Source organism: Danio rerio, chromosome 13, assembly GCF_052040795.2.
Source record: "Danio rerio strain M-AB ecotype USA chromosome 13, GRCz13ab, whole genome shotgun sequence".
NCBI classification, from domain to species: Eukaryota; Metazoa; Chordata; class Actinopteri; order Cypriniformes; family Danionidae; genus Danio; species Danio rerio.
Window position 1 is genome coordinate 25,965,242 of NC_141033.1, and position 23,248 is coordinate 25,988,489.

At 35.1% G+C, this 23,248-nt stretch overlaps 1 protein-coding gene across 6 annotated transcripts in view; it reads right to left on the reverse strand.

Moving 5' to 3' along the window:
- The window catches only part of prim2 (DNA primase subunit 2), a 126,744-nt gene that overhangs the window by 56,082 nt on the left and 47,414 nt on the right, over window positions 1-23,248 (reverse strand). For all 6 annotated transcript variants that reach the window (XR_015505069.1, XR_015505071.1, XR_015505070.1 and 3 more), the window contains 2 exon segments: window positions 6,940-7,007; window positions 1,160-1,232 (listed from right to left, as the gene is read on the reverse strand). Coding sequence is in view for 3 of the 6 variants with exons in the window: in XM_087277776.1 (XP_087133902.1) it covers window positions 1,160-1,232; window positions 6,940-7,007 (141 nt within the window). In the remaining 3 variants the exon portion in view is untranslated.

Genomic DNA, 23,248 nt, shown 5'->3' on the forward strand with positions numbered 1-23,248 from the left:
ACTTACCTACTTACCTACAGTACCTACTTACTTACCTACCTACTAACTTACTTGCTTACCTGCCTACCTACAAACTTACTTGCCTAATTACTTACCTACAGTACCTACTTATTTACCAAGCCAACTTACCTACCTACCTACCAACTTATTTACCTACAGTACCAACCTACTTACCAACCAATTTACTTACCCACCTACTTAGTTACCTACCTACCTACCTACCTACCTACCTACCTACTTACTTACATACTTACCTACCTACCAACCAACCTACCTACCTACCTACCTGCCTTACCTACTTTCTTTCTTACCTACTATGTATTTTCATATACAGCTATACATTTTTCTGTTTTTATTTAGAGGCCTAACATAGAGATACAAACACTAACCAAAAAACTTTCAACAAAAAAACAACAAAAACTTTGATTTGTATTTCAAGGGAACTTGAAAAATGCCTTGCCTTATAATTAGCAGTTATCAGTTATCAATCTTTTCAAAGATGTCAAAGACAGAGAACGCAAGTCCACTGAGAACACAAAACACTTGTGACACAATTACAGCCAATCAAGAGATATTTTAAACGCACAATTAAGTTTAGTCACTAAAAATTAAGACAAAGCTTTACCGCACCTGGCTAGGATGTGGTGTAAGATTGATGTGAGGAATCAAAACATTTTTTTAAAAGCCTTTGTTTAATGCAAAGCCTTTAATTACAAGAATTTTCCATGCAGTCAATAATGTTCAAATAAAAGCAAAAAGTGAAGGACAAAATTTGCATGTGCTGATGAGCCACTTAATTGGAACAGAACCGGCCCTGAGATGACATACACAACACAAAGAAACAGACATGCACAGACAGACAGCTTTCTACCCTAGACACATCTGTGCACATCCATTCCAACCCCCAAAGTAGGACATGCTCAATGTCCTAGCAACTTGAGTGTTCAGGGAAAGGAAAACCTTAACATGAGTGCAAGTCACAAGTGTCAAATATAAAAGCAAGAAGTGAAGTACAGCTCCTGAGATAAAATAAATCTTACAAATTCCCAATGCATTCTATGTAGCACCTTGTCTTTCTTTTTTGCTAGATTTTCAAACATGTACACACACAATATTCAATATACAGAATTATTGCAAACCAAATTAAGTCCATACTTACTGGATCAATTTGCTCCAGAGAAATCTTTCCAACATTTTTCTGAATGCTGTAATCCTGACCCACATAAGCATGGCTAAGACAAAGAAGAAGGGATAAATGATTAGAGCCAATCAAGGTGAAAAAAAGAAAAAAAATGCACAAGGTAAGAGCAGAGAACGGATTAACATAGGCAGATTATTTAAATGCATTCATGTTTTCTGGTCAGGAAACAAGCAAAGCACATACCTCAAAAAAAAAAAGAAAAAGATTTTGCATACGCAGTTTTGACGGCTGTTAACAATGCTGTATAATTGATTACCTTAAGTTAGATATATTTTTGCTATACAAAGTAAAAACAAAACATCTAGGCATAGTAGTAGTCGGTTTGTTTCAGTCCAGTCAAGTATTGGGTCACTGAATTTTATATGAAAGTGTGATGCTTATTTTCCTCAAACATTACTGAGCTCTCATCTCACAATATAGTAATCCATATTTAAGATGACCCAAAGCACAGATTGTGCAAGAAAGTTTTTTCTTTTAAGAAAATTATTAATTACTACTTCTATTAAGTAGGAATGCATTAAATTAATGCAAAAAAGTGACAGTAAAGAATCTATCATTGGTACAAATATACAGTTGAAGTCAAAATTATTAAAGAGCCCATATTATGGGTTTTTGAAAATTCCCCTCCATGTAGTGTGTAACACAGCTCTAAGTGAAGTGAAGTATCCAGCTAAGGCTTAAATCTGTAAGAGTACAGTGTTTAAAACTGTTGATTCATCTATAAAAGAGTCGACTCATAGTGCTTCAAACGAGTCGCCTTGATACCGATTCATTAGGTGTTTCGCCATGACGTACGAACGAAACCAAGTTATTCACGTGCACGCACAAACCCGGGAGATTTCAAACCTGAGGCCCCGCCCTCTGACGCAGAAACCCAGACACACACACACACAAACACGCCGGTCGATTGAAGTCACACTGCAGATGGATATATTGCGTCTCTACCCAAAGATGAAACCTCAGCATTATAGCCAAGCAGTTGGAAACTACTGGAAACTTCTGGAAGCTACATGCTACAAAGAATACTTTATCAGCGTTTGTTAAAGGAAGGATCAGTAAAGAGTAACTTACTGATGGACGTCAGGATGGATTTTTCTTCCTCCATTTCTCAAGTGTAAGTACGTGCGATTAAAGTTGCCTCGTTGACTCTAGCTTGCAAATGTACTTAGTTGTGATTTGTTACTTGTAACCGCGTGTACTGTATCAGGTTAACTGGCTATATTCTCTTATCGCGTGCAGTCACGTTAAAAACGCGACGGGTGCTTCTTTGTTAACGGAGCTCCGTGGACGAGGAGTAGTGTGTATGTCTGTGTGTGTGTGTGCGTGTGCTGTCGTCCGGAGGTGTGTGTGTTTGTGTGTGTGTGTGTGTGTGTGTGTGTGTGTGTGTGTGTGTGTGTGTGCGCGCGCGTTGTCGTCCGGAGCAGGGTTAAGTGCGTGTGTGTGTTTGTGCAATATGTGTGTGTGTGTGTGTGTCTGTGAAAAGAGCAGAGTGAGAAGCTAGGAGATCTCCTCAACTGTTTTTGGAGTTTTTGCTCAATAAAATAGTTAGTCGTCTGTATTTTCAAGTCCATAGTCTGTATTTACACTGACCCACTGGCAGCTAAACTCCACGCCTACACTATCGAGCGTGTATGAACTGATTACTTTTATATTGCTGATTAGCTGTTTGGCATTTCACTCTCTGACTGAAGGCAGTCGACCAATCGCAACAGACTGTCATTGGTCCAATCAGCGCAGATTAGCTTCGCGCTAAGGAGGGGTTTGGGAACGAATGAATCACTGGACGATTCATACAGGAGTCGCTGGGATAATTAGGTAAAAATAAATGCAGATTATAAGACCATGAAAGTGTTTTTTGACCTTGCATGCATATTAAACTGTTGTTGGAGACCCTTACAACCAAGATATGACCCTATTTCATGTATAATATGGGCTCTTTAACACTCCTGAAATATTAGCCCCTGTATATTTTCCCCCAATTTCTGTTTAATGGAAAGAAGATTTTTTTAAACACATTTGTAAACATAAGTTTTAATAACTCATTTCTAGGCCCACACAAAATCTATATGCGCAGATATCCGCATATTTCCACAGTTTTTTAGCCCATCAGTCTATCTATTTACATATGTAAATGTATTTTTAATCAGTTTTTCACTAATATTTTTGTGATATAATATTATCATTATTAAAATGTTAATTTGATTTATTTACAATACAGTTTGTGAATTAATATTTTCTGTCTTGTAGTAAATATATGATATGAGAGACTTGCTTTGTGTACTAAATAAGCAGATCTAATTGGGTCTGCATTGTAAACATTAAATAAAAGTTAAAATTGTATTAATTGTTGATTTCATACATTTAGTTATGATACTCCCAAAATCATTCTGCATAAAACCACGGAGTTTTTACAAAATTCTCCAAAGAAATAGCTAAAAATTATCTGCAGATTTTGTCTGACCCTACTCATTTCTAATATCTGATTTCTTTTATCATTGCCATGATGACTACATAATATTTGACTAGATATTTTTCAAGATACTAGTATTCAGCTTAACGTGACATTTAAAGGCTTAATTAGGCAATATAGGGTGATTAGGCAAGTTATAGTATAATGATGGGTTGTTCTGTAGACATTCAAAAAAAAAAAATTAGTTAAGAGGGCTAATAATATGAAACACCAAAATACATATGTGGAATGTATATATATACATATATAGCAGACCTCTTTTTTTTTTTTTTGTAAATGAGCATTTTCTATCAGGCTCCTCTGATTAGGCTCAGAAGTTTCATTTTACATGCAATACGGTTATTAGCTAGTAAATAAAATACAGTTTTTTCAAAAATATCACTTTACACATATCTTTGGTTTTTAACAAGGTAGATAGCTAACCCACTTCTGCTTTTTATGCAAAACCCTCTAAATCCACCTATTGGGACAAGACATTGTAATTAGTTGAAAATCACTAAAGATGCAATTAGAGATTATTTTACCAAACATAAAACACATTAAACAAATCACCTGAAATTAAAAATACATCTGTCAAGTAAGTGGCGGTTCATTCTTTTGTGGTAACCCCTGATAAACCAGGGAATAAGCAGAAGGAAAATGTATAAATGCAATCTGTCAAGTGCATTAATCAATAACATTAAAATTGACATTAATTAAATCGTAATCTATTGTCATTTCTGATATTTGGGATTTGGAATTAATGCAAGTAGAACAATGTAAACAAGCTTATTAGATTCAAATAATGTAGTGTAAAAACACTGTGAAACATTAATATCTGTGCATTGTCCATAACAAAAAAAATTATAATTTATTGAAGGAATAATTATTTTTTTTTATATAGTTTTATACATTATTTATCTTTCAAAACAGCTTGCATTAGCAAATAAAACACAAAGTATTCCTACTGTGCAAAAAAGAGGATGTCATTTATTCATCCTCACTATACTCAAGATCTTGGTCTCTTTTTCATCTCTTGTTTATCCTCATAGCATCCATCCAGGATAAAAGAACGGCATCTTACCTTTGTCTTTCGTGAAATGGAGTTGCTGTTTAATGTACTGTAGCTATAGTAAATCGGACTCATTTAAAGTAGTGTCGCTGCGCAAACAACCGTTTTGAATGCATGCTACACTTTCAACTGTACATTGTGCTTTTTTTTTTCTTATAATGAAGAGTTTTAAGGTAAGGGAAGTTTTTATTTGTCATTCAGTGGCAGTTGAAGAGACTCATGCAGTTCATCAAACTCCGTCTTTTAAATTCGAAAGTGAAATAAAAAGCTCTCTTATAAAAGCCAGAGTATCAGCACTCTGCTACATCGAAAACATTTTTCGAATCACGCCTGATAGGTTCTCTGGATATATCGGCTTTTGCTGTCAAAAGCAAGTGGCGTTCAGCGGCTTTTGCAAACAAACTTATTTCTGAATGCGCTGACGCTCGGATTCAGATGATTTCAAACAAAACTATTTGTTAAACAAGTACTACGTGCCTAAAGCATTCACTCAATATCATTATCTTATTTTTAACATAAATGGCATTTAGCAGCCTTGTTCTTGATTAACGTTCTTTATGTTTATTCAGATGGCAAAGTTAGTTAGTATCGTCAGAGGTACTATTTCAGTTTTTAAAGACATACTTTAGCCAAAATGATTCAGTTACTAAGTTTACAGTAATATCACTACAAAATCATAGACTGAAGATCCTCCACTTCCACATACAGTAGCTCTCAGATCTGCAGTAAATGCTGCTTTCAGAATCACTGTCTATCTCCCCTGCAGCTGTTTTTTTGTTGCTGGTGTAATAATCAGCTGTAATGAAACTCCCCTTTTCATGCAAAACCTTTTTTCTTTCACCACTCAACACTCCCTCCAAAACAAAGTTGGACCCATTTTCCCTGACTTTTTTTAAACTACAGGTGTGACACCCTGCTGTATATAATCAGTTTTAAATAAATGGTTTTCTTTTGAACTTTCCTTTTACTGTACCAAATAATCCTAAAATCTTCTATTTTAAAGATTTCAACAGCAATAAATAATTCTTGAGCAGCAAATCAGCATTGAATGATTTCTGAAGAATCAAGTGACACTGGCTTCAGCTTTCACACTGTATTCAAATGAGTAACAATCTTTCACAACATGACTGTTTTAAATGTACTTTCATGACATAAATGCAGTTTTTGGAAAAATATAATATCTAAATCCCAATCTTTTGAATTTGTTTTAATGCAATAGTGACTTTTTATATATTGGGGCCAAAATAATTATATTACTGCCATTATATCCCTGTCAAAGTGTAAAAATGAAAGACATAAATCAAATGTCCACCTGTCATTTCATAGTCAAACTATGCTTCTGCATCCACTGACATCCAGTAAAAGTCATCTAAGAAATCATCATAAGTTCTTCACAACAATGACAACTTTATAAGGCGCTCATACAAAGCTGGACTGATGCAAAGAATTTCTTTAGGTCTGCTCCTACCAAACACTGAAGCCATGTGTGATGTTATGAATTAAGCATTTCCAGACCCTTCTCCCCAATTCCTTTGCATTCCCTCAGTGTTTAGCTCCACGCTGGCCCTTCACACCCTCTTATCTGGCCAGCCCAGCATTGACAAAAAGTAAAAGAGCCTACTAACCAATCCTCCGCAGCCACAACTGTCGTCTCTAAAGACACATCCAATTAAAATGCTCTCATTCAGAGTCCATCAAAAAGCAAATGAATTGACTGCTGGGAATGCTGCCATTGTTCCCCTTCATTGCGAGCAATTGGAGGGACATGCTTGTATGAGAATGCGATGTGGCCAACGACTGAGAAGCCTGGCTTTAATCTACACTGGTATCCCCGCTGGGCTGCTGCCAAAATGGAAGAGCGGGTTCACACATGGAGGACCCTTGGTGCATCATAATGGGACTGTGCCCAGACCATTAATGAAAAGAACTCAATGAAAGTGAGTGTGAGAGATAAAGCAAAGCAGCCGGAGTCACTTTGCGAGACGGTTGGCCTTGAATGGACAGTTTGATCTGCTCTCAGTAGGCCAAGGTAACTGCTAAACAAAAACCGAGGATTATTGTGGGAATGTTGTCTAGAGTGGTATTTTTCAAAAGAAAAGCCTCATGTGGATATGTCTGAATTAAATTGGTGGCATTCGTTTAATTGCTGTAATATCCACAAAGCAATGCAAGTGTACGGTTTTATGCCTTAAGACATTTTTTACTGATGTCAATTACCTGAGGTGGCTCAAAAGAGGCTGGAGGCGTTCATCAGACTGTACGGCTGGCAGAGATCGAGCAGTCACCTAAAAGAAAAGAAAAACGTAAAATACAGGTCAGGGGTTAATGCCTTTTTATAGTGGTGCAGTAGAATACATTCAAAAAGGTCAATAACTGAAGCACGAACTGTGAATTTATCCGAACAGAATTATTTTACAAGACTTTTTGATCTTCAAAAAGGTACACATCATAAAAATGTAACTTATAAATCGAATGAACACAAAACAAAAAGTCTTTACTAGGTGAAATAGTTTTTTTTTTCTAACAGAAAATAATGTTTTTAAATATCTCTACCACAAGATCATAAATCAGCTTTGCAGCTAACGTGTCAGGATATCTGTTAACTGAAGCAAAACGGAGACAATGATGAAGAGACGTGGAGGTCTGAGGATGATCAAGCTATCGAGACGATGACAAACTGCAGCGTAGGCAGCACACTTTCCAGTCCAATGACCACTGACACACAACCCTTAAAACTCGATTGTCTACCATCCAAATCCACAACACAGTTTCATTTAAACAAACGAAGTGAATATCAATGATGACATTCATGGATTTAGAGGGATAAAAGGAATAACAGCTCAGCAGTGCTGAAACATACTTAAAGGAACAAACTTCAAATAAAGAGCGCCAACATTTCCAGGATTTTCAGACTGTCAAGGGGGTCACTTCAGTTAAAGTGATTCAATGGAGGTTTCTGATCATTTGCAAAAAAAAAATTTCAGTGAAGCAAAACTTTACTTACTAACGGACTTCCAGGGCCTTTTATATCGAAGTTGATATTTAGCCACACCATATTGGTGTTTCGTAACACCTTCATGTTATAAGCTGGGTTGTTAGCCCAACGGTCAACCCCCAACCAGCAAAACCAGGACATGCACACATACACTACAGACAATATAGCTTACCCAATTTACCTATAGGGCATGTCTTTGGACTGTGGGGAAAACCGGAGCACCCGGAGGAAACCCACGTGAACACGGGGAGAACATGCAAACTCCACTCAAAAATGCCAACTGGCTCAGTCGGGACTCGAACGAGTGACCATCGACCACCGTGTTGCCAGAAGCAAAACTTTATCAAACATAAACAAATAAATACCTGAATTAAATAGAAACATTAGCAACGGTACTCAACAAATTTGAGTTAAACTGACGTGCACATAAATCTCAATTTCTTGGTTCAGGTCTTAGCTCACAGAAATAAAAATAGTCCAGAAGAGAGTGAACCTTGCATTATTCAAATTACTCAAAAATACACTCTCAGAGGCCACTTTTATAAGTTTTTGTACACTTGTTTAACAGCTGTTTAACACATCTCATCAATCAACCACTGCATTGGCTAATGACAGCAACTCAGAGTATTTAGGATCAGGTTATGATAATCTGCTGAAAGTTTTTGAATGGTGAGATTGGTTTGAACTGATATACAGCAACCATAACTCCCATAATGCTTACAAAGGTCTGCAGAAGGCAAAGGGTGGACCAATAAAAAAAAGAAGTTATTAGTTATTTCTTAGCCACATATTTTAAATAATGTGTCAAAATAACATCTGTGAATATAGAATTTTATTATTTTAAAAATGCTAATAAATGTATAATGAGAAGAAGTTCTAGACAAACAAACAGCAGAATGGAAAATGTGCAAGTATTTTATTGCAGTTCTAAATTATTTAACAAAATGTAGCTGACTTGTCAAACTGACGGCAAACTGCAAAACATCAATTAATTTTTTAATAAGATAATTTGATGTTGCCGCCATGTTGGTTGTCTATTTGCTGTACTGGTTGCAACAAGCAGAAGAAAAAAAATTACTTGCTCACAACATCAGATAAGAGGAACAGAAAAGCAGAATGGTGTTTACAACATCACAGAGATGGTAGCATTTAAAGGCTTAAAAGCACAAACAGTTCTCAGTTCTAAAGCAGGTCGCACACCAGAAGCGCCGCTCGGCGCCGCGACACGGCGCGTACATGACAGTTTAAAGTATCACACACCAGACGCGCACATTCGAATGATATTTAACATGAAACTAATCAGATGGCGCTCTGTGGCGCGGCTGAAAAATGAACTGCGTCCTGAGCCGTCGCCGGGCGCCGCCGACAGCCGTCGACTTGCGGCGCCGGTGTGTGTATCCTGATAGAAACCTATGTTTAGAATTCTAAAATACATGGCGCTGCGTGGCGCTGCGCGGCGCGCCGCCGAGCGGCGCTTCTGGTGTGCGACCTGCTTAAGACTGTATTTAAACACAATTAACAAAGAGTCGCATTAATTAAAAAATTCAGCACGGCCCAACTGGGCCAGTTACAATCCTACTGTCCTGAGCATCTCTCACGCTGGCCGCAGGCCAGTGGGCAGTCCTTATTGTTGAGCCCTGTAGGTTATAGGGTTGTCGCAATACCATTAATTATTGTCATGATACTATACAATATGAAGTATCATGATACCAACAGTATTGCAATACTGTAATTCATAACTCAAATCTATGAAAGAGAATAGATAAAGATAATCATGAAAAAAATTCAGAAATACAATATTTTATTTGTTATTTTAGACCTACTTGAATTGAATGAATAATTCCCTTATTGTTATTCCCTTCACCTAAAATGCATTTATATATATATATATATATATATATATATATATATAAAAAAAATACATTAAAAGGTTACTACTTTAGGTTTTTCATCTATTGTTTTTTTTTCAGTCTTTGGTAAGAGTCCAAAGTATTTCAACATTTTACTTTGTGAATTGTCCTTTTTAAGAGATTGTCACGGTTGTTGTAGCTGTTAAATCATGTTGACACGAGCGGAATTTAACTGATGCATCAGAAAAATGTGCAGTAGGCTGCCATAAAAGGCAAGAATTCTAGATTTGCAACCTTAGAAGGCTCTATAGAATATCAAAGTAAAATTATCTATTGTTGCACAAATGTAGGAGCATTTTAGTGACTTTTTCACATGCAACAGTGTATTGTAGACAGACAGTTAATGACAATGCTACCATCTACAAACTAAAGTGGCACCACCAGTATTTTGGAGCCATAGTATCAGGACACTATCATAGTTTCGGTAAACTGTGCAACCCTAATAGGTTATAACAAAGTACACCTAATAAAGAGTCCAGTGAGTGAATAAATATTTTGCTCACCTCATCCCTGTTCCATTCATTTAAAACTCAAGTCCAGATGTAATTATCAAGATCCTTCAAATTTATACTTTGAATTGTGATTTTATAATAAGAAGGGTATGAGTCTCAGCACTAGATTAAATGATAAAAACTAGAGTGCAGATCGGCCATTTGGACTGTTGAGATTTCTTTCAAACTATTTTATGGGTAATAATCATTTTTATTGTTATTATTCTCTTCACTTCCAATCTGATTATCTTCGGAGCGAGACAAGACAGTACATTTAAAAGATTAAAATGCTGCAGATTTATATGTCACTGAGGTAAAGTTATCTCTGGCCAATATGGATTTCATGGCCTTGACAGTATCAATAAGAAAATCAGAAAAATAAAAATGGCAGCCGTAGAGCCATTTTTAGAGAAATCCCTAAACAGAAGAGCAAATACTGGAAAATAACGTTAAAAGAGTTAAATAAGTTAAAAGACATAACCAGGGCAGACATTTAAGCAGTAATAGGTGACTTAGTAGTTCTATTGAATCCAGGCACTGTGAAATTATATTATGAAACATCTGGTTGGATGTTTCATAATATAAATTCTGACACTTCTGAAAACAAAATTGATCATACACACTACATAAAAGACAATCTGAGAAGCCATTTTATTCTTTTATGTTATCAAGTGAAATCCAGACCACCTGTCATCACAGATAAATGCTCAGAACAAACTCTTTGTCAGATGGGAAGCAGCTTTCAATTTCATGGTCATTTAATGAGACACTCCCAGTAATGTCTCCTAGCTGTCGTTTGTGGCCATGAGAAGCCATTAAAGCAACATACACCAGCCACGACGCCTCACAAACGGCAGACAGAAAGAGACACAGTCATTACTCCACTACAGCCATGTTGGTGATCCAGATAATTGGCAGGAAATAGAAGTCAGAAGCAGGAAAGTGGCATAGAGGGTTGGCGTGCGGAGGGTCAGTGTGCATTTCAGTAGAGAGCCAACAGAAAGATGAGGAAGATGGCGGTGATGGCCCTGAGCCAGGTCACTGCTGTCCATTCCTGAGCATGACAATCACTTTCAGTTCAGTCTGTCAGGTATAGAAGATGCTGGATTGGAGCCTGATGTGATTTTCACAAGGTCACATCCATCACTTTTACAAAGTGCATAAAGACTGGCAAGAATATTACAATTTCTGCATACTCCTCATGCTGTAGAACATTAGTGCAGCCTAAAGCTCATTAAAAGTGCAGTTCTTCTCTTTGCATTGTGTTTCTGAACATATGGCATTGTGGAATACATTGCTCCATGGTCACCATCATAAAAAACTTTTTTCAAAGCAACTTGAAGGTATTATACATGAAAATTGGGTTGAATATTCATAAAAAAATCATGATGCATATCAATACCTGATTTTCAGCAGGCACCAAAAGTAATTACTAGCGGTGTTTGGCAAGCACACTTGTTTTGAAGTCATGGTTCAGTGTTTTCTGTATGTTTTTTTTACATAATAATAATTAAGCATAAAATGGAAATAAAATAAACATTTGACAGTTAGAACTTCAAACAATAAATCGGATTTAAATAAAACACTGCATTTGCTCAGTACGCATGCACAACGAACATTTTAATGTTAATAGTCCTTATATTTGCAAACTTAAAGTTAAATATTAACAAATTAAACAATGGCGTATAGCATGCAAGTAGTTAAATTAAATGATATTGCATTTCTTTGTAACAGTGATTATTCACGCAAACAATCATTAATAAAAGACAAACAGAATTAAAATAAAAAAATAATAAACAGGCAGGCTAAACCTTAGGCTGTCAGGGTGATTTCAGTATAACCGTCATACCGAATTGGTAACACTATAATAACTACATACTGTGAATCATTTATTAAGCCTTAGCAAATAGTTAATTCAATATCAGTTAACCACTAACTCTACAACAGATGTTAGTAAACAGTTTATAATTGCAGATACAAATGACTTCTAAGTGAACACCAAAACACATTTTCTGAGCTGTTGACAGTCATCATAGTCGACAGTCGTATATGTGTCCCACACTGCTAAAATCACTATAAGGACACATATATTTCACTAATAAGTGAAAATTGGTTGTTTTGATTGTATGGAATATTTTTTACTCGAGAGCTTTTCGCATCTGGACATTGGGAAATGCGGATTTGCTGCTCATCTTCTTTAAAAAAAAGACGCAGCTCCAGTTGGTGTTGATCGTCTCTACAGATTTGGTGTGTGCGATCAGTGCCCTTTCTTTGTTCATTCAGATGGCAAACATTCCATTGTCATTAAACACAGTCACTGTCTTTCTCCCCTGCGTCTGTGTGTTTGTATTGCCTTGGTGAAAAATCAGTGCGTGCCCAAGTGGAAACTCCTATTTTTATTCAAATCCTTCCCCTTTTCCCTCCATGACACTACCACCTAAACAGAGCTAGATCATCGCCCTTTAATGATTGTATTTTCATGCATTGTGAAATATTTATTTTTTCATCATTAAATTAAGTATTGCATCAGAATTTAGAAACATGTTATTTGAGACATATATTAATGGTTACTATATATGGTAATATGCTTCATTAGGTCAACATCATGGAGTTTTGTGACGTAATCTAGTGAGGACTGTTTATGGTTTATAAATCCCTAATAAACGACAATTAAAGGCTCGGTTATATTCTGACCCGGAAAAACTGAAAATAAACAATTTTATTCATTTATTTTCATTCATTTAAAGATACACAAATAAAACTGTATCAAATGAAAAATTTATCTTTGCAATCTTGACTAAAATAAAATTACTGTGCAGTTTAAACATCGCTATGTTGTATCATAATATGCTGTGAAATTATTATTGTTGTATTATCCAATTATATGTTATAGTTTGACACTCATGTTATTCAGTTCTCTTGTTTTTGAAAAAAAGGCACTTAAAATGCATAAGGATTTATAATGTTTTTTTTTTAAATATAAAATGAATAACTCAAAGCTAAACCTACGATTGCCATCTTTCTATCTGTATGAATTCATATCATTCTTAAGTGTTGAATAAAGATACAATTCTATAACAAAGGAACAAAATATGCTAATATTGTTCATGGAGAGATAACAGCATCTCCATCTTCATTTTAATAGTAGTTGCAAGAAAATTAGGACATTGTCAAAAAAGAACTATAATAATAATATAGCCTATATGGCAGCTCCTTTAAAACGAGAATTAGTTCATTTTCCATTTTATGACTGAAGTGAATCAGAAACACAATGTGTACAATTGAAACACTATGTGGAGAGTATGGTGAGACTTCCTCTTGAACCGATTATCATGTTGGTTGCTTAAGATATTACGAGTGAATAGATGTCGTAATAAAATATGCTTGCAGAGACAAATGTGGGACGACTGGAAAGACAACTCCCCCATCAGGTGAAAGCAAGCAAAACAAGGACATCTTTCCAACACTCCTGAGCAGATACAGTACAGCGTGTCCTTTCATAAAGAAACAGAGCATATCTGCTAACTTTCCATTTATGTTTGGATACAGCACTGCCAGCTGACAGGCTGGAGAGATTGAGCCGAAACTGATCAAACGTGCCAACTTGAAGCTTTAAGCTTGAAATGAAAATGAATTTACTTCAGGTGGTGTCACTTCAGAGATCAGCAGAAAGAGGAAGCAATGAATCTGAAGGCACATCTATATTATGCATACAGCACTACATTTACCCAATGTCAAGGTTTGTAAAAACTTGAAAAGGCACATTCCTTAAAAGTAGGATTGCGAAAAGTCAGAAAAAGCAATGTAGGAAAACACTGAACCTCTATTAAAAGCAATGACTCGAATATTCATGCATTTTATACATTTCATTGATTTAACTGTTTTTATTATTTTCATTATAGGTTTTATTATTTTTATTTTTAAGTTTATTTACAGAAAATGTATTCCAGATAAACTTCAATAAAATCAAACATTAAAACCTAAAAATTTCTATTGTAATGTTTAAATGAATACTTGATTATGTTAGGATACATTTAATTGAGGGTTTCTACAGGTTTCATGAAGTCAAATTTAAGCTTTAAGGCCTTTTTGAATGAAATTTCAGACTTGCGCAAGGCTAAACACTAAGGATTTTTTAACGGCCCAGTTAAAACATTAAAAAGCCATTCAAATCAAATGTTATTGTAAGTAAGACAATTAAACCACACGTTTATACATAGAAACATAAATAATGTGGATAAATATAGTTCATAAATAAGAGTAAATAAATAAACTTTTGTTAAAACTTTAATTAAGATGGATTATAGGGATTGGATGGGTGTTGGCCCGGGTAACTTTACATAGACAAAGGAAAATTAACACCTGTTTAAAATGATTTAAGACCAACAACACAATATTACATTGAATAAATTTGTAATTTAACTAAAATTTGGATTTTTAAATTTAAGAGATTTGAAGAGTTTTTAATACCCCGTGGATACCGTTAATTGTAAATACATTTAAAAAATTAGGGGTGTCAAAATTTAGTACAGTTTGGTACAGTTTCACAAAAAAATCATAACCGGTTATTATGTACTGACATCATATATCTCATATGTGCTATGTCACGATAGAATACTATGCCGAGGGAGGTGACTGCAAGTACTTAAAACGTTTAGACCAGTGGTTCTCAAAGTGGGGGTCGCGGGACAATGAGAGGGGGTCGCTTGGTGATTTACAAAAATCTAATAAATTTGAATAAACTTTTATGATTACCATTGTTAATCCATAACCTACAGAAGATAAAAAAGTTACATAAAAAATACAATATCCAAACAAAAAGCCATCAGCCTTTGTTTTTTTTTAATTTTTTTTAATTTTTTTTACATTGATTGCAACCCTTAGGATTTTTACATTAGATTAATGACAAAGCAATAGCGTCATTACACCAGATTTTACAGCACTAGCTAAACTTTCGACACCGTTACAGAACTCGCGTACATTTAAAATACATACAGGACACTAAACATGGAGGATGATGTGTAAGTGGCAGTCTCCAAAATTAAACCAAGAAAAGACTTGGGATGTAACTTAAATATTGTGCCCACCAGTCTAATTAGATGAGGTTAATATAAAATAATAATAATAAAAATGATATGGGACTGTTGCACTTTTTTGTGTTGTCAATATACTTGTGTTTATATAGGCTGATTTGTTTGTGTGAGTGTTGTGTGCAACTTTTGTATGATTATAACCACTTACGAAAATAGTGGGAGTCACGAGACATTGGCATTGTTATTTTGGGGGTCCCGGGCTGAAAAGTTTGAGAACCCCTGGTTTAGACTGCACAGACTGTCCGTCCTTGTCCGCATCATACATCGGTGATAGCTCTGACAGTTTTAGAGTCAATCCCAGCACTTTCTGTTGAGCGCATGAATACAAGGACCAGTCATAGACGTTCAAAAATTTGCTCGACATCACTCAAAAAGCAAGCGGGATAATATTTACATTAGTTTATTTGCTTTAAATGCTCATGTTGTTCTGTGCATGTACCTGAGTTTTGTTTGAAACATTCAAAAAGAGTGTTTTGACAAGGTAAAATTAAAGGTGCAGTTCATATATCTGACTGCTTGTATTAAAAGACAAAATTGTATTACAAATAATGCACTGTATTACTATATGTATTCTTGTGTTGTGAAGAAAAAATGTAATTATGTATGGAAAGCATCATCAATGCACTGTGATGCACCAAGATATTGAATTTATATTTATATTTATTTAATATGTAGCTATCTTTTTTATATAATATACTTAATATAATATCTTTTTAACTTTCAGCTCATCGACAAATCCAAAAAATGAATTACAGGACCATTAAATTGTTAAGCAGCACAATGTTTAACATTGTCAGCTTAATCAGTAAATTGATATATTTCAAAAAATTCTGATGGATCTGAAAATGAGATGAATGATAATTCCACTTCACAATAACAGGAATTTTGCATCAAACCAAGCATTTCCTCTCTGAACAAGTCACACTGACTCAAGAGCTGGCAACAGAAAACATGTGAAAGTGTCCAGATAGGAAAAGCTAATGAGCGGACTGGTCCAGATGGTGATTCAACTGTGATGAAACATACAAGACATAATTGAGAGGCTTGCTTGTCAGGGACTTTAACTCCTGGACTGGCCTCGCGCACGTAGCTAGAGGCTATGCAAAATGGTGAGAAGACGACGCTGTTAATTGGCATCATTGCCATCCTGCGAAGGCTTGTGGGACTCAAGAAGGAGCGGACAGGCACTCTGGATTTGGCTTGTTAGCAAAACGCTAACAGCTTGGTTCACCTCTATGGTAAAGGTGTCTGGTGAGCTTCAGACGAGGGAATGGACAGCTGCTGCACTCCATTTTGAGTTGAAATACAAGGACTACAATTTTCTTGTCAGATTTTTTAGGTAAACGTGCCCAAATGGAACATTTGGCAATTCAGATTTTCTTTGGAAAGACAATTGTACATCTATTGCAGTGCAGGGTGCACACCTTCTTTACATTGTTTTCTATCTGTCACTAAGCAATGAAATCCAACGGTGAATAGAAGTGCCAGTTTGCGTACCCTCCTAGAAAACCATGTTTACGTTTCTAAAAGATGTGGTCCAGTGTGCGACCGGCTTGAGAACTGTAACTGTTCACACCAGGCGTGGTTTGCATGAATAGATTGTGATATTTGTATGTAATTAGGCGCCTAAACATTTTGAGTTTACTCGATTAATTCGTGCATCAAATTCGCTTCACAATAAACACAGATTTGCGCCATGGGGGTGTCTGCCTGGTAAAAGCTTAACATGGATTTTATTGAGAGCATGCATATGCTTTAGAAAGGTTGAAAAATTTCATCGATTTGTTCAGCATTGTCTCTGGGTCTATTAGACTCTTCAGAGGCGCATCCAGCTCTGTGAGTTCATCAACTCCTCCAGAAGTTGCACCTGGATGATGGCTGCTTTTAACTACTTGGGTCTCTCCCAGTCTGATGACCTGTTGTCCTATGTCGGCAGTAGATATCCCCTCAGGGCATCAACTGTTCACCAAAGTTCAGATTTTCCAACGTGAACATTTTACAGGAATCGCATGTTAATCACTTCATTCACTCAAAAAATTCTCAATTCACGCCGTGCCATTTGCTGAAATCTTGTCAATCGCACCATCATTCGTGCGACCTTATTAGCACAAATATCGCCGCAGGATGTCTGATCGCACCTATGCATTAACTTAACATGTAAAAGACTCACACCCAGCACTTCATCCACATCTGGTGTGAACATACAAGAATTGACAGCATATATAAAAATATATACTTTTATTAAATTTGTTCATAATAAAAAAAGCAAACATTTTCCCTAAACTACATTAGCAAAACATTTCACTTTACAATGTTTTAAACCTTTTTTATGATACCTCTCTTTCAAAAGACTAACGATAAGCATAGGTGTACAATATATTGTTAAAATATGCTTAATTTAATAATTTTATTGTTTTGCAAACATGTTTTAAAGATACTTATTTTCTGATTTTATATTATCTTGTTTTGTTAGAGCATTCGCTGTCAACAACTTCATTGTGACTGATGGTTTCACTCTCTAAACAACTATGACACTAAACAACAAAAATACTAGTAGAGTAGTTTCCCCTCACACTGTAAGCATATCTAAAATAGCTTGAAAGAAAAATGTTAAACTTAACTAAATTTTAAACCGTTTGACAGACAGAATTAATCTGTCTTCTTACTTTCGCTTAACAGGTAACCAGTCAAAATGAGCATCGCTAACACGGAGCAGTGAGGTCGGTGCGAGTGCAGCTTTCAGAGGAGAGGACAGAAGAGGCAGCTCTGCTCTTTACCAGCCCAGATGAGAAGCACCAGCCAGCCTGACAGGATTTCATCATGCACAGAATTGGCTTGTAACAAGGTGCATGTGTGACAGGGATTGAGATTAAACAACTCTGTTAATGTGTCGTCAAAATCATACCGTACCAAAATGTTTATTTAGGCAGAGGTAATTTTTCCCATTAAATGCTCAGCTGGGTGACATTTAATTAGGTTTTATGTTCCAAATATTTTTGTGGTGGCCACTTTTACACGCTGTGAAAACGTTCAGCAATGACATGTCATCATGGGGCTGTGAGTGTGAGAGCTTCTATGAAGTCATTGCTCATGCCGTTGCGAACAAAACAGACCATCTACAACTGGCTAGAATCCGGTCAATGGGCAGGCCGATCATGCTTAAAATAATCTGATTCTGGTCCCTAGTCGATTGGTTTTGAAGTAACGGACCATTTATAATGTGGATGATAGAGTTCCAAAAATGGGAATTTAATAATATGCTACATTTTTTTATATTAATAATCAGACTAGGCAACGTGGTGACGCAGTAGGTAGTGCTGTCGCCTCACAGCAAGAAGGTTTTTAGTTCAAGATGGCATTTCTGTGTGGAGTTTGCATGTTCTCCCTACATTTGCGTGGGTTTCCTCCGGGTGCTCCGGTTTCCCCCACAAGTCTAAAGACATCTGGTGCAGGTGAATTGGGTGAGCTAAATTGTCCGTAGTTTATGAGTGTGAATGAGTGTGTATGGATGTTTCCCAGAGATGGGTTGCATAATATGGGATACTATTCATAATTCTTCCATCTATCATAGACATCTACTAAAACGCAATTCAGTTTAAGAGTTTATATACCAAAAAACCTTTATGGCATATTTACAAGAATCATTTCAAAATACTTCACAGACCGACATATCCACTGAATAGACTGAATAGACTGAATCCAATGCAAAATCTATCATATAAAATCTATCATATAAAATCTATCATATAATTTTTTTGTATTTATATGTTTTAATCACGAAATTTTCCTCAAATATCTGCGAATTACCACCACAAAATCAGTCATTATCACAAAAATAAATAAATAAATAAAAAATAAAACCGATAAAAACTAGGGGTGAATTTAAGGAACACAGTGCAGCCTTAAATTACATAATTAAAATAAATATGAATTATTTTATTACTCTAACCTTCAAACTACTAGGTTTTATTCATTTATCAGCAAGAGGCTTTTTAATACAACATGATAGTATCATCACTTATTCCTTGGTATATTTTAGTAAGAGCAACTTAAAAGTATGGTGCTTCATTTTTACATAAATGTGTTCCACTGAATAGTAAGAAACATTATTTGATCAATATTTTATTTGTTTAAAAACAACTTAATTGCATTTAATATGCTGCATGCACTGGTTATAATATCACTTTTTTATTTAGTTTGATGCAGACAAAAAATGGGAAGTCTTTGGAAAGTTTGCGCATTTCTTCTTTTCACTGTAGCATAGTTGGTAAATAATTTAACAATTTAATTGCTTATTCACTTTCACGATTAGCCCTATTTCCTGATAAATCAACAGTGAAATGGCATGCAGAATATTTCATTTTTTTACCAAGGGCTTGATTTTGATTCATTTCAAATTTTATATAGAAATGTCGTATTGTTTAATGTATGTTAATAAACAATGGAATATAGCTTCATACAATTTTTATAAATAATAAAATAATTTTATGCGTGAATTGCATCAAAATTAATCTAAAGGAAATTAAAAAGTAATTTAATACATTACATTAATACAACGCTCAGCATAATTGAGCACAGCCCATTTTGAAAATGAATATTTTTATCCATTTCTCAGTGAATATAGGCAATGTATTCAGGTGCATTTAAACAAAACAGAATTATTAAACAGATATATTTATTCAAATAATAGTTGTCACCAAACATATTTAGAAATTGAAAGATAATACAATTAAATTCAAGCAAATGTTGAAAACAAAATTACAACCTACACAATTTTAACAATTTTTTTTAAATATTTTTTGCTTCTCTTGATTTTTTCTCTTTTTAAAATTTGTATTTAATATTTTTCAATAACATATCAATTTTGGCTGTACTAGTTGGACCGTTATTGTAAGTTTTTTGGTAGATTGGCTCCAGATTTGGCTTCAGTACTGACTAATATAATATATGTGTAACTACCCGCCAGTTATTAACACAGTCCACGCTTCCAAATACTGATGTCTATATGGATTTTCTTTATTGAACACCGTGAAAACTAAAAGATAAACAAATAAACAAACCAAATGTTTCACAAAACACAATCAAAAGGACATCAAAATAAACAAATAATATATAAAACAATTTTAGTTTACCGTGTTGGCCTGATAACCAGCTGTAGAATAAGCAAAAGCACTTAACAGGTGCTTGCATTGAGATCTCACTATCCTCTGGCATACAAACTCACGCAGGTTAAATCAATCAATGAGAATCATGTGACTTCCTACTCAAGCCAACCGGAAACAAAAAATTAGTAACAAACATATACCAATACACATTCAAATAATGAAATTCAAAACAATAAACAAAATTACAAGCTGACCAATCAGCGTCAGCTACAATATGCGCAAATATAATATTGTATAGCTTCCTATTAAAAATATGAATTAAAAAAAAAGATTTGTGAGGAGTGTATTTATAAATGCAGAGCGCTGTAGCTATCATTTTGTAAAGTAATTTTAACTACATATAGTAATACATAACTACATAAAGGACTACATTTCTGTGGGTAATCTACAAAGAACTATATACACACACACAAACAAGCATATGCACATAACTTGCGTTAGAGTTTGTACTTCATATTAAACTCTACTTTGGGTTTAAAGGAGACCATCTGGACGACTTCCATCTCATACAATTTCATAAGCAGCTTACAAAACTACATTACTGAGAGCAGAAACTCAGAGCAAACCTTATGAAAGAATCACATGCTTCAGCTCATGAGAGAATGGCTTAATTTTTGCATCCTAAACATCTTTGTGGCACAGCTGAAAAGAGCCAAAGACCTTGCGGAAGACAAACAACTAAAAACCTATAAAGCAGCAACAACAACGTTTATGCGAATGGCCAGGCTACTCCATGCACGGCGCAACTGTTTAAATCCTGATCGTCCACGCTCTGAGCTTTAAAATGTTTGTATTCGTTGATAACATATTGAGCAGACCTTTCCGCATGTTCCTGAAGATGGATCCGTGTAAAGCCGTAAATCAGAAAGCCCACTGTTGCTTTCATAAATCCCCAGATAGGCCATATTGAGTGTTGGATTAGCATAGTCTGGATGGAGGCTGCAAAAGCCATCCCCTCTTTGTTGCTGGAGACATCAGCATCTTGATAAGCAATCAGCAATACCAAAACTGACAAGATTAACTGGAACCACTGAGGGTAATCTGCCCAACAAAGATACAGAGATGCAGGATGCATGTCTAACACGAGCCAGATAGTCTGCGGCTTAAGAGAGGAAAGATTTTTTTTAAAACAAACAAAACTATAAATGCACTGTGTATTTACGGAAAAATAAAATTCAGAGAAGCACAGCTTTTATTGAGCAAAATAGTGGTATTTCCCTAAGAAGTTATGGTTAATTAAACCAAAAAAAAGGTAAACAAATTTTATATGTGTTTGCTTCAAAGGAATGAGATGGTTTACTAATGTATGAGCATTAATGTACATTCAATAGGTCATATACACACAACATAAAAGCTATTTAACTTTTGCATGTAATGTAATGTTGTAGGGAGCAGAAACAAGTTGTCCAGCACATAAACATAATCTGTACCAGTTATAATAAGAGTAAGCGCATGATAGAGTAAGTATAAGAATAATGCATGCGGGACGATTCAGTCTTTGCACTGTGCAGACTTTAAGGTATTTTTTGGGCTTTGAGATGTTGAGAAATTCTGTTGGAGAAATCCAGTCTTTTCTGAATGTAATCTGCAACTTTGTGCCATAAAATTTACTTGTAGGGATTGCAAGCTTTCCTAGTTGACTTACAATGCTTGGTTTAAGGCTTTTTAAAAGTTCCTATTACTGTCATAAAAGTTCATATTACATATTGCATTTTGCCAACAGGAATACAGTCCTTTTTCTCCCCAATATATTTCCCCTTTCTGCTCTGACTCTTCCCACTTTAACAAGTTAAATTCATAAGCAGTGTTGGAGAAACATACTTTAGAAAGTAATGCATTAACTAGTAGCATTACTAAGTTACTTTTTATAGTAATGTGTTACGTAACTTTTGAGTAACTTTTGTGCTACTTTTTCATAACCTGGCTGAGACCTGATCTCTTTCAGAACTTTTTTTTTTTTTAAATAAAGAAGTTCTGCAATAAACAACACAGTTAACCTGACCCTAGAGCTATACATGCCATATATTAGGGCTGGGCGATTATTTGAAAAGTAATTGAAATCAACATTTAGATCCTATAATCGATTTAGTTTTTCCAGGTAATTTTTTTTTTCAATTACTTTCCCTAAGGTGTGCGGAGTCACGTGACCCCGCTCTTAAGGCTGAATTATACTTATTATATTATGATTTATACTTCTTATACTATATTATAGCACACAAGTACGATTTGGCGCAGCTTTTGCATACCTGCACACCTCCCAAAACAATTTGACTACAATGCATAGCTCAAGCTTTGTGATTGGTTGGATTGGTATTGGTGACAAGGGTGGGTGGTGCGGAGAGGCGCGTTTTAGGCATTGTGTGTTTTAATTTTAGTTGCTCAGTATTGATTTTCAATAAATAATAATAGATAGTAGAAAGAGTGTGCTTCTCTCAATTATTTTAAAATCAAGTAATGCACCCTACATTCAGAAATCTCTCACTTGTAATATGTGAGCTATTTACTGTACAAAACCTGTCAGTGAACTATGAGGGCAAAAACATAAAATAAACAAATATAATAATCATGTCTATTGACAGAATCCCTTTTACCTTTTCTTTGATGCTTTGATTATAATAAACACATCCCCTCACTGACTGTGTGATTTATTGTCACTGCTTTAATTATAAATTATCAATTTGTTTTTTTTTAAAGCCAATGATTAAACTAAAAATTAACTTGCATTAGATTTTCAAAAATGTACACTATATTAATGTATTTAACCATTTTAGACTTTGCAAAAAAATAAAAAAATAAATAAATAAACCACAAAACACATTTTAAAGGGTGATTTCATGATTGGTCAGCTCTCACCATAATGCTGCATAAGTGG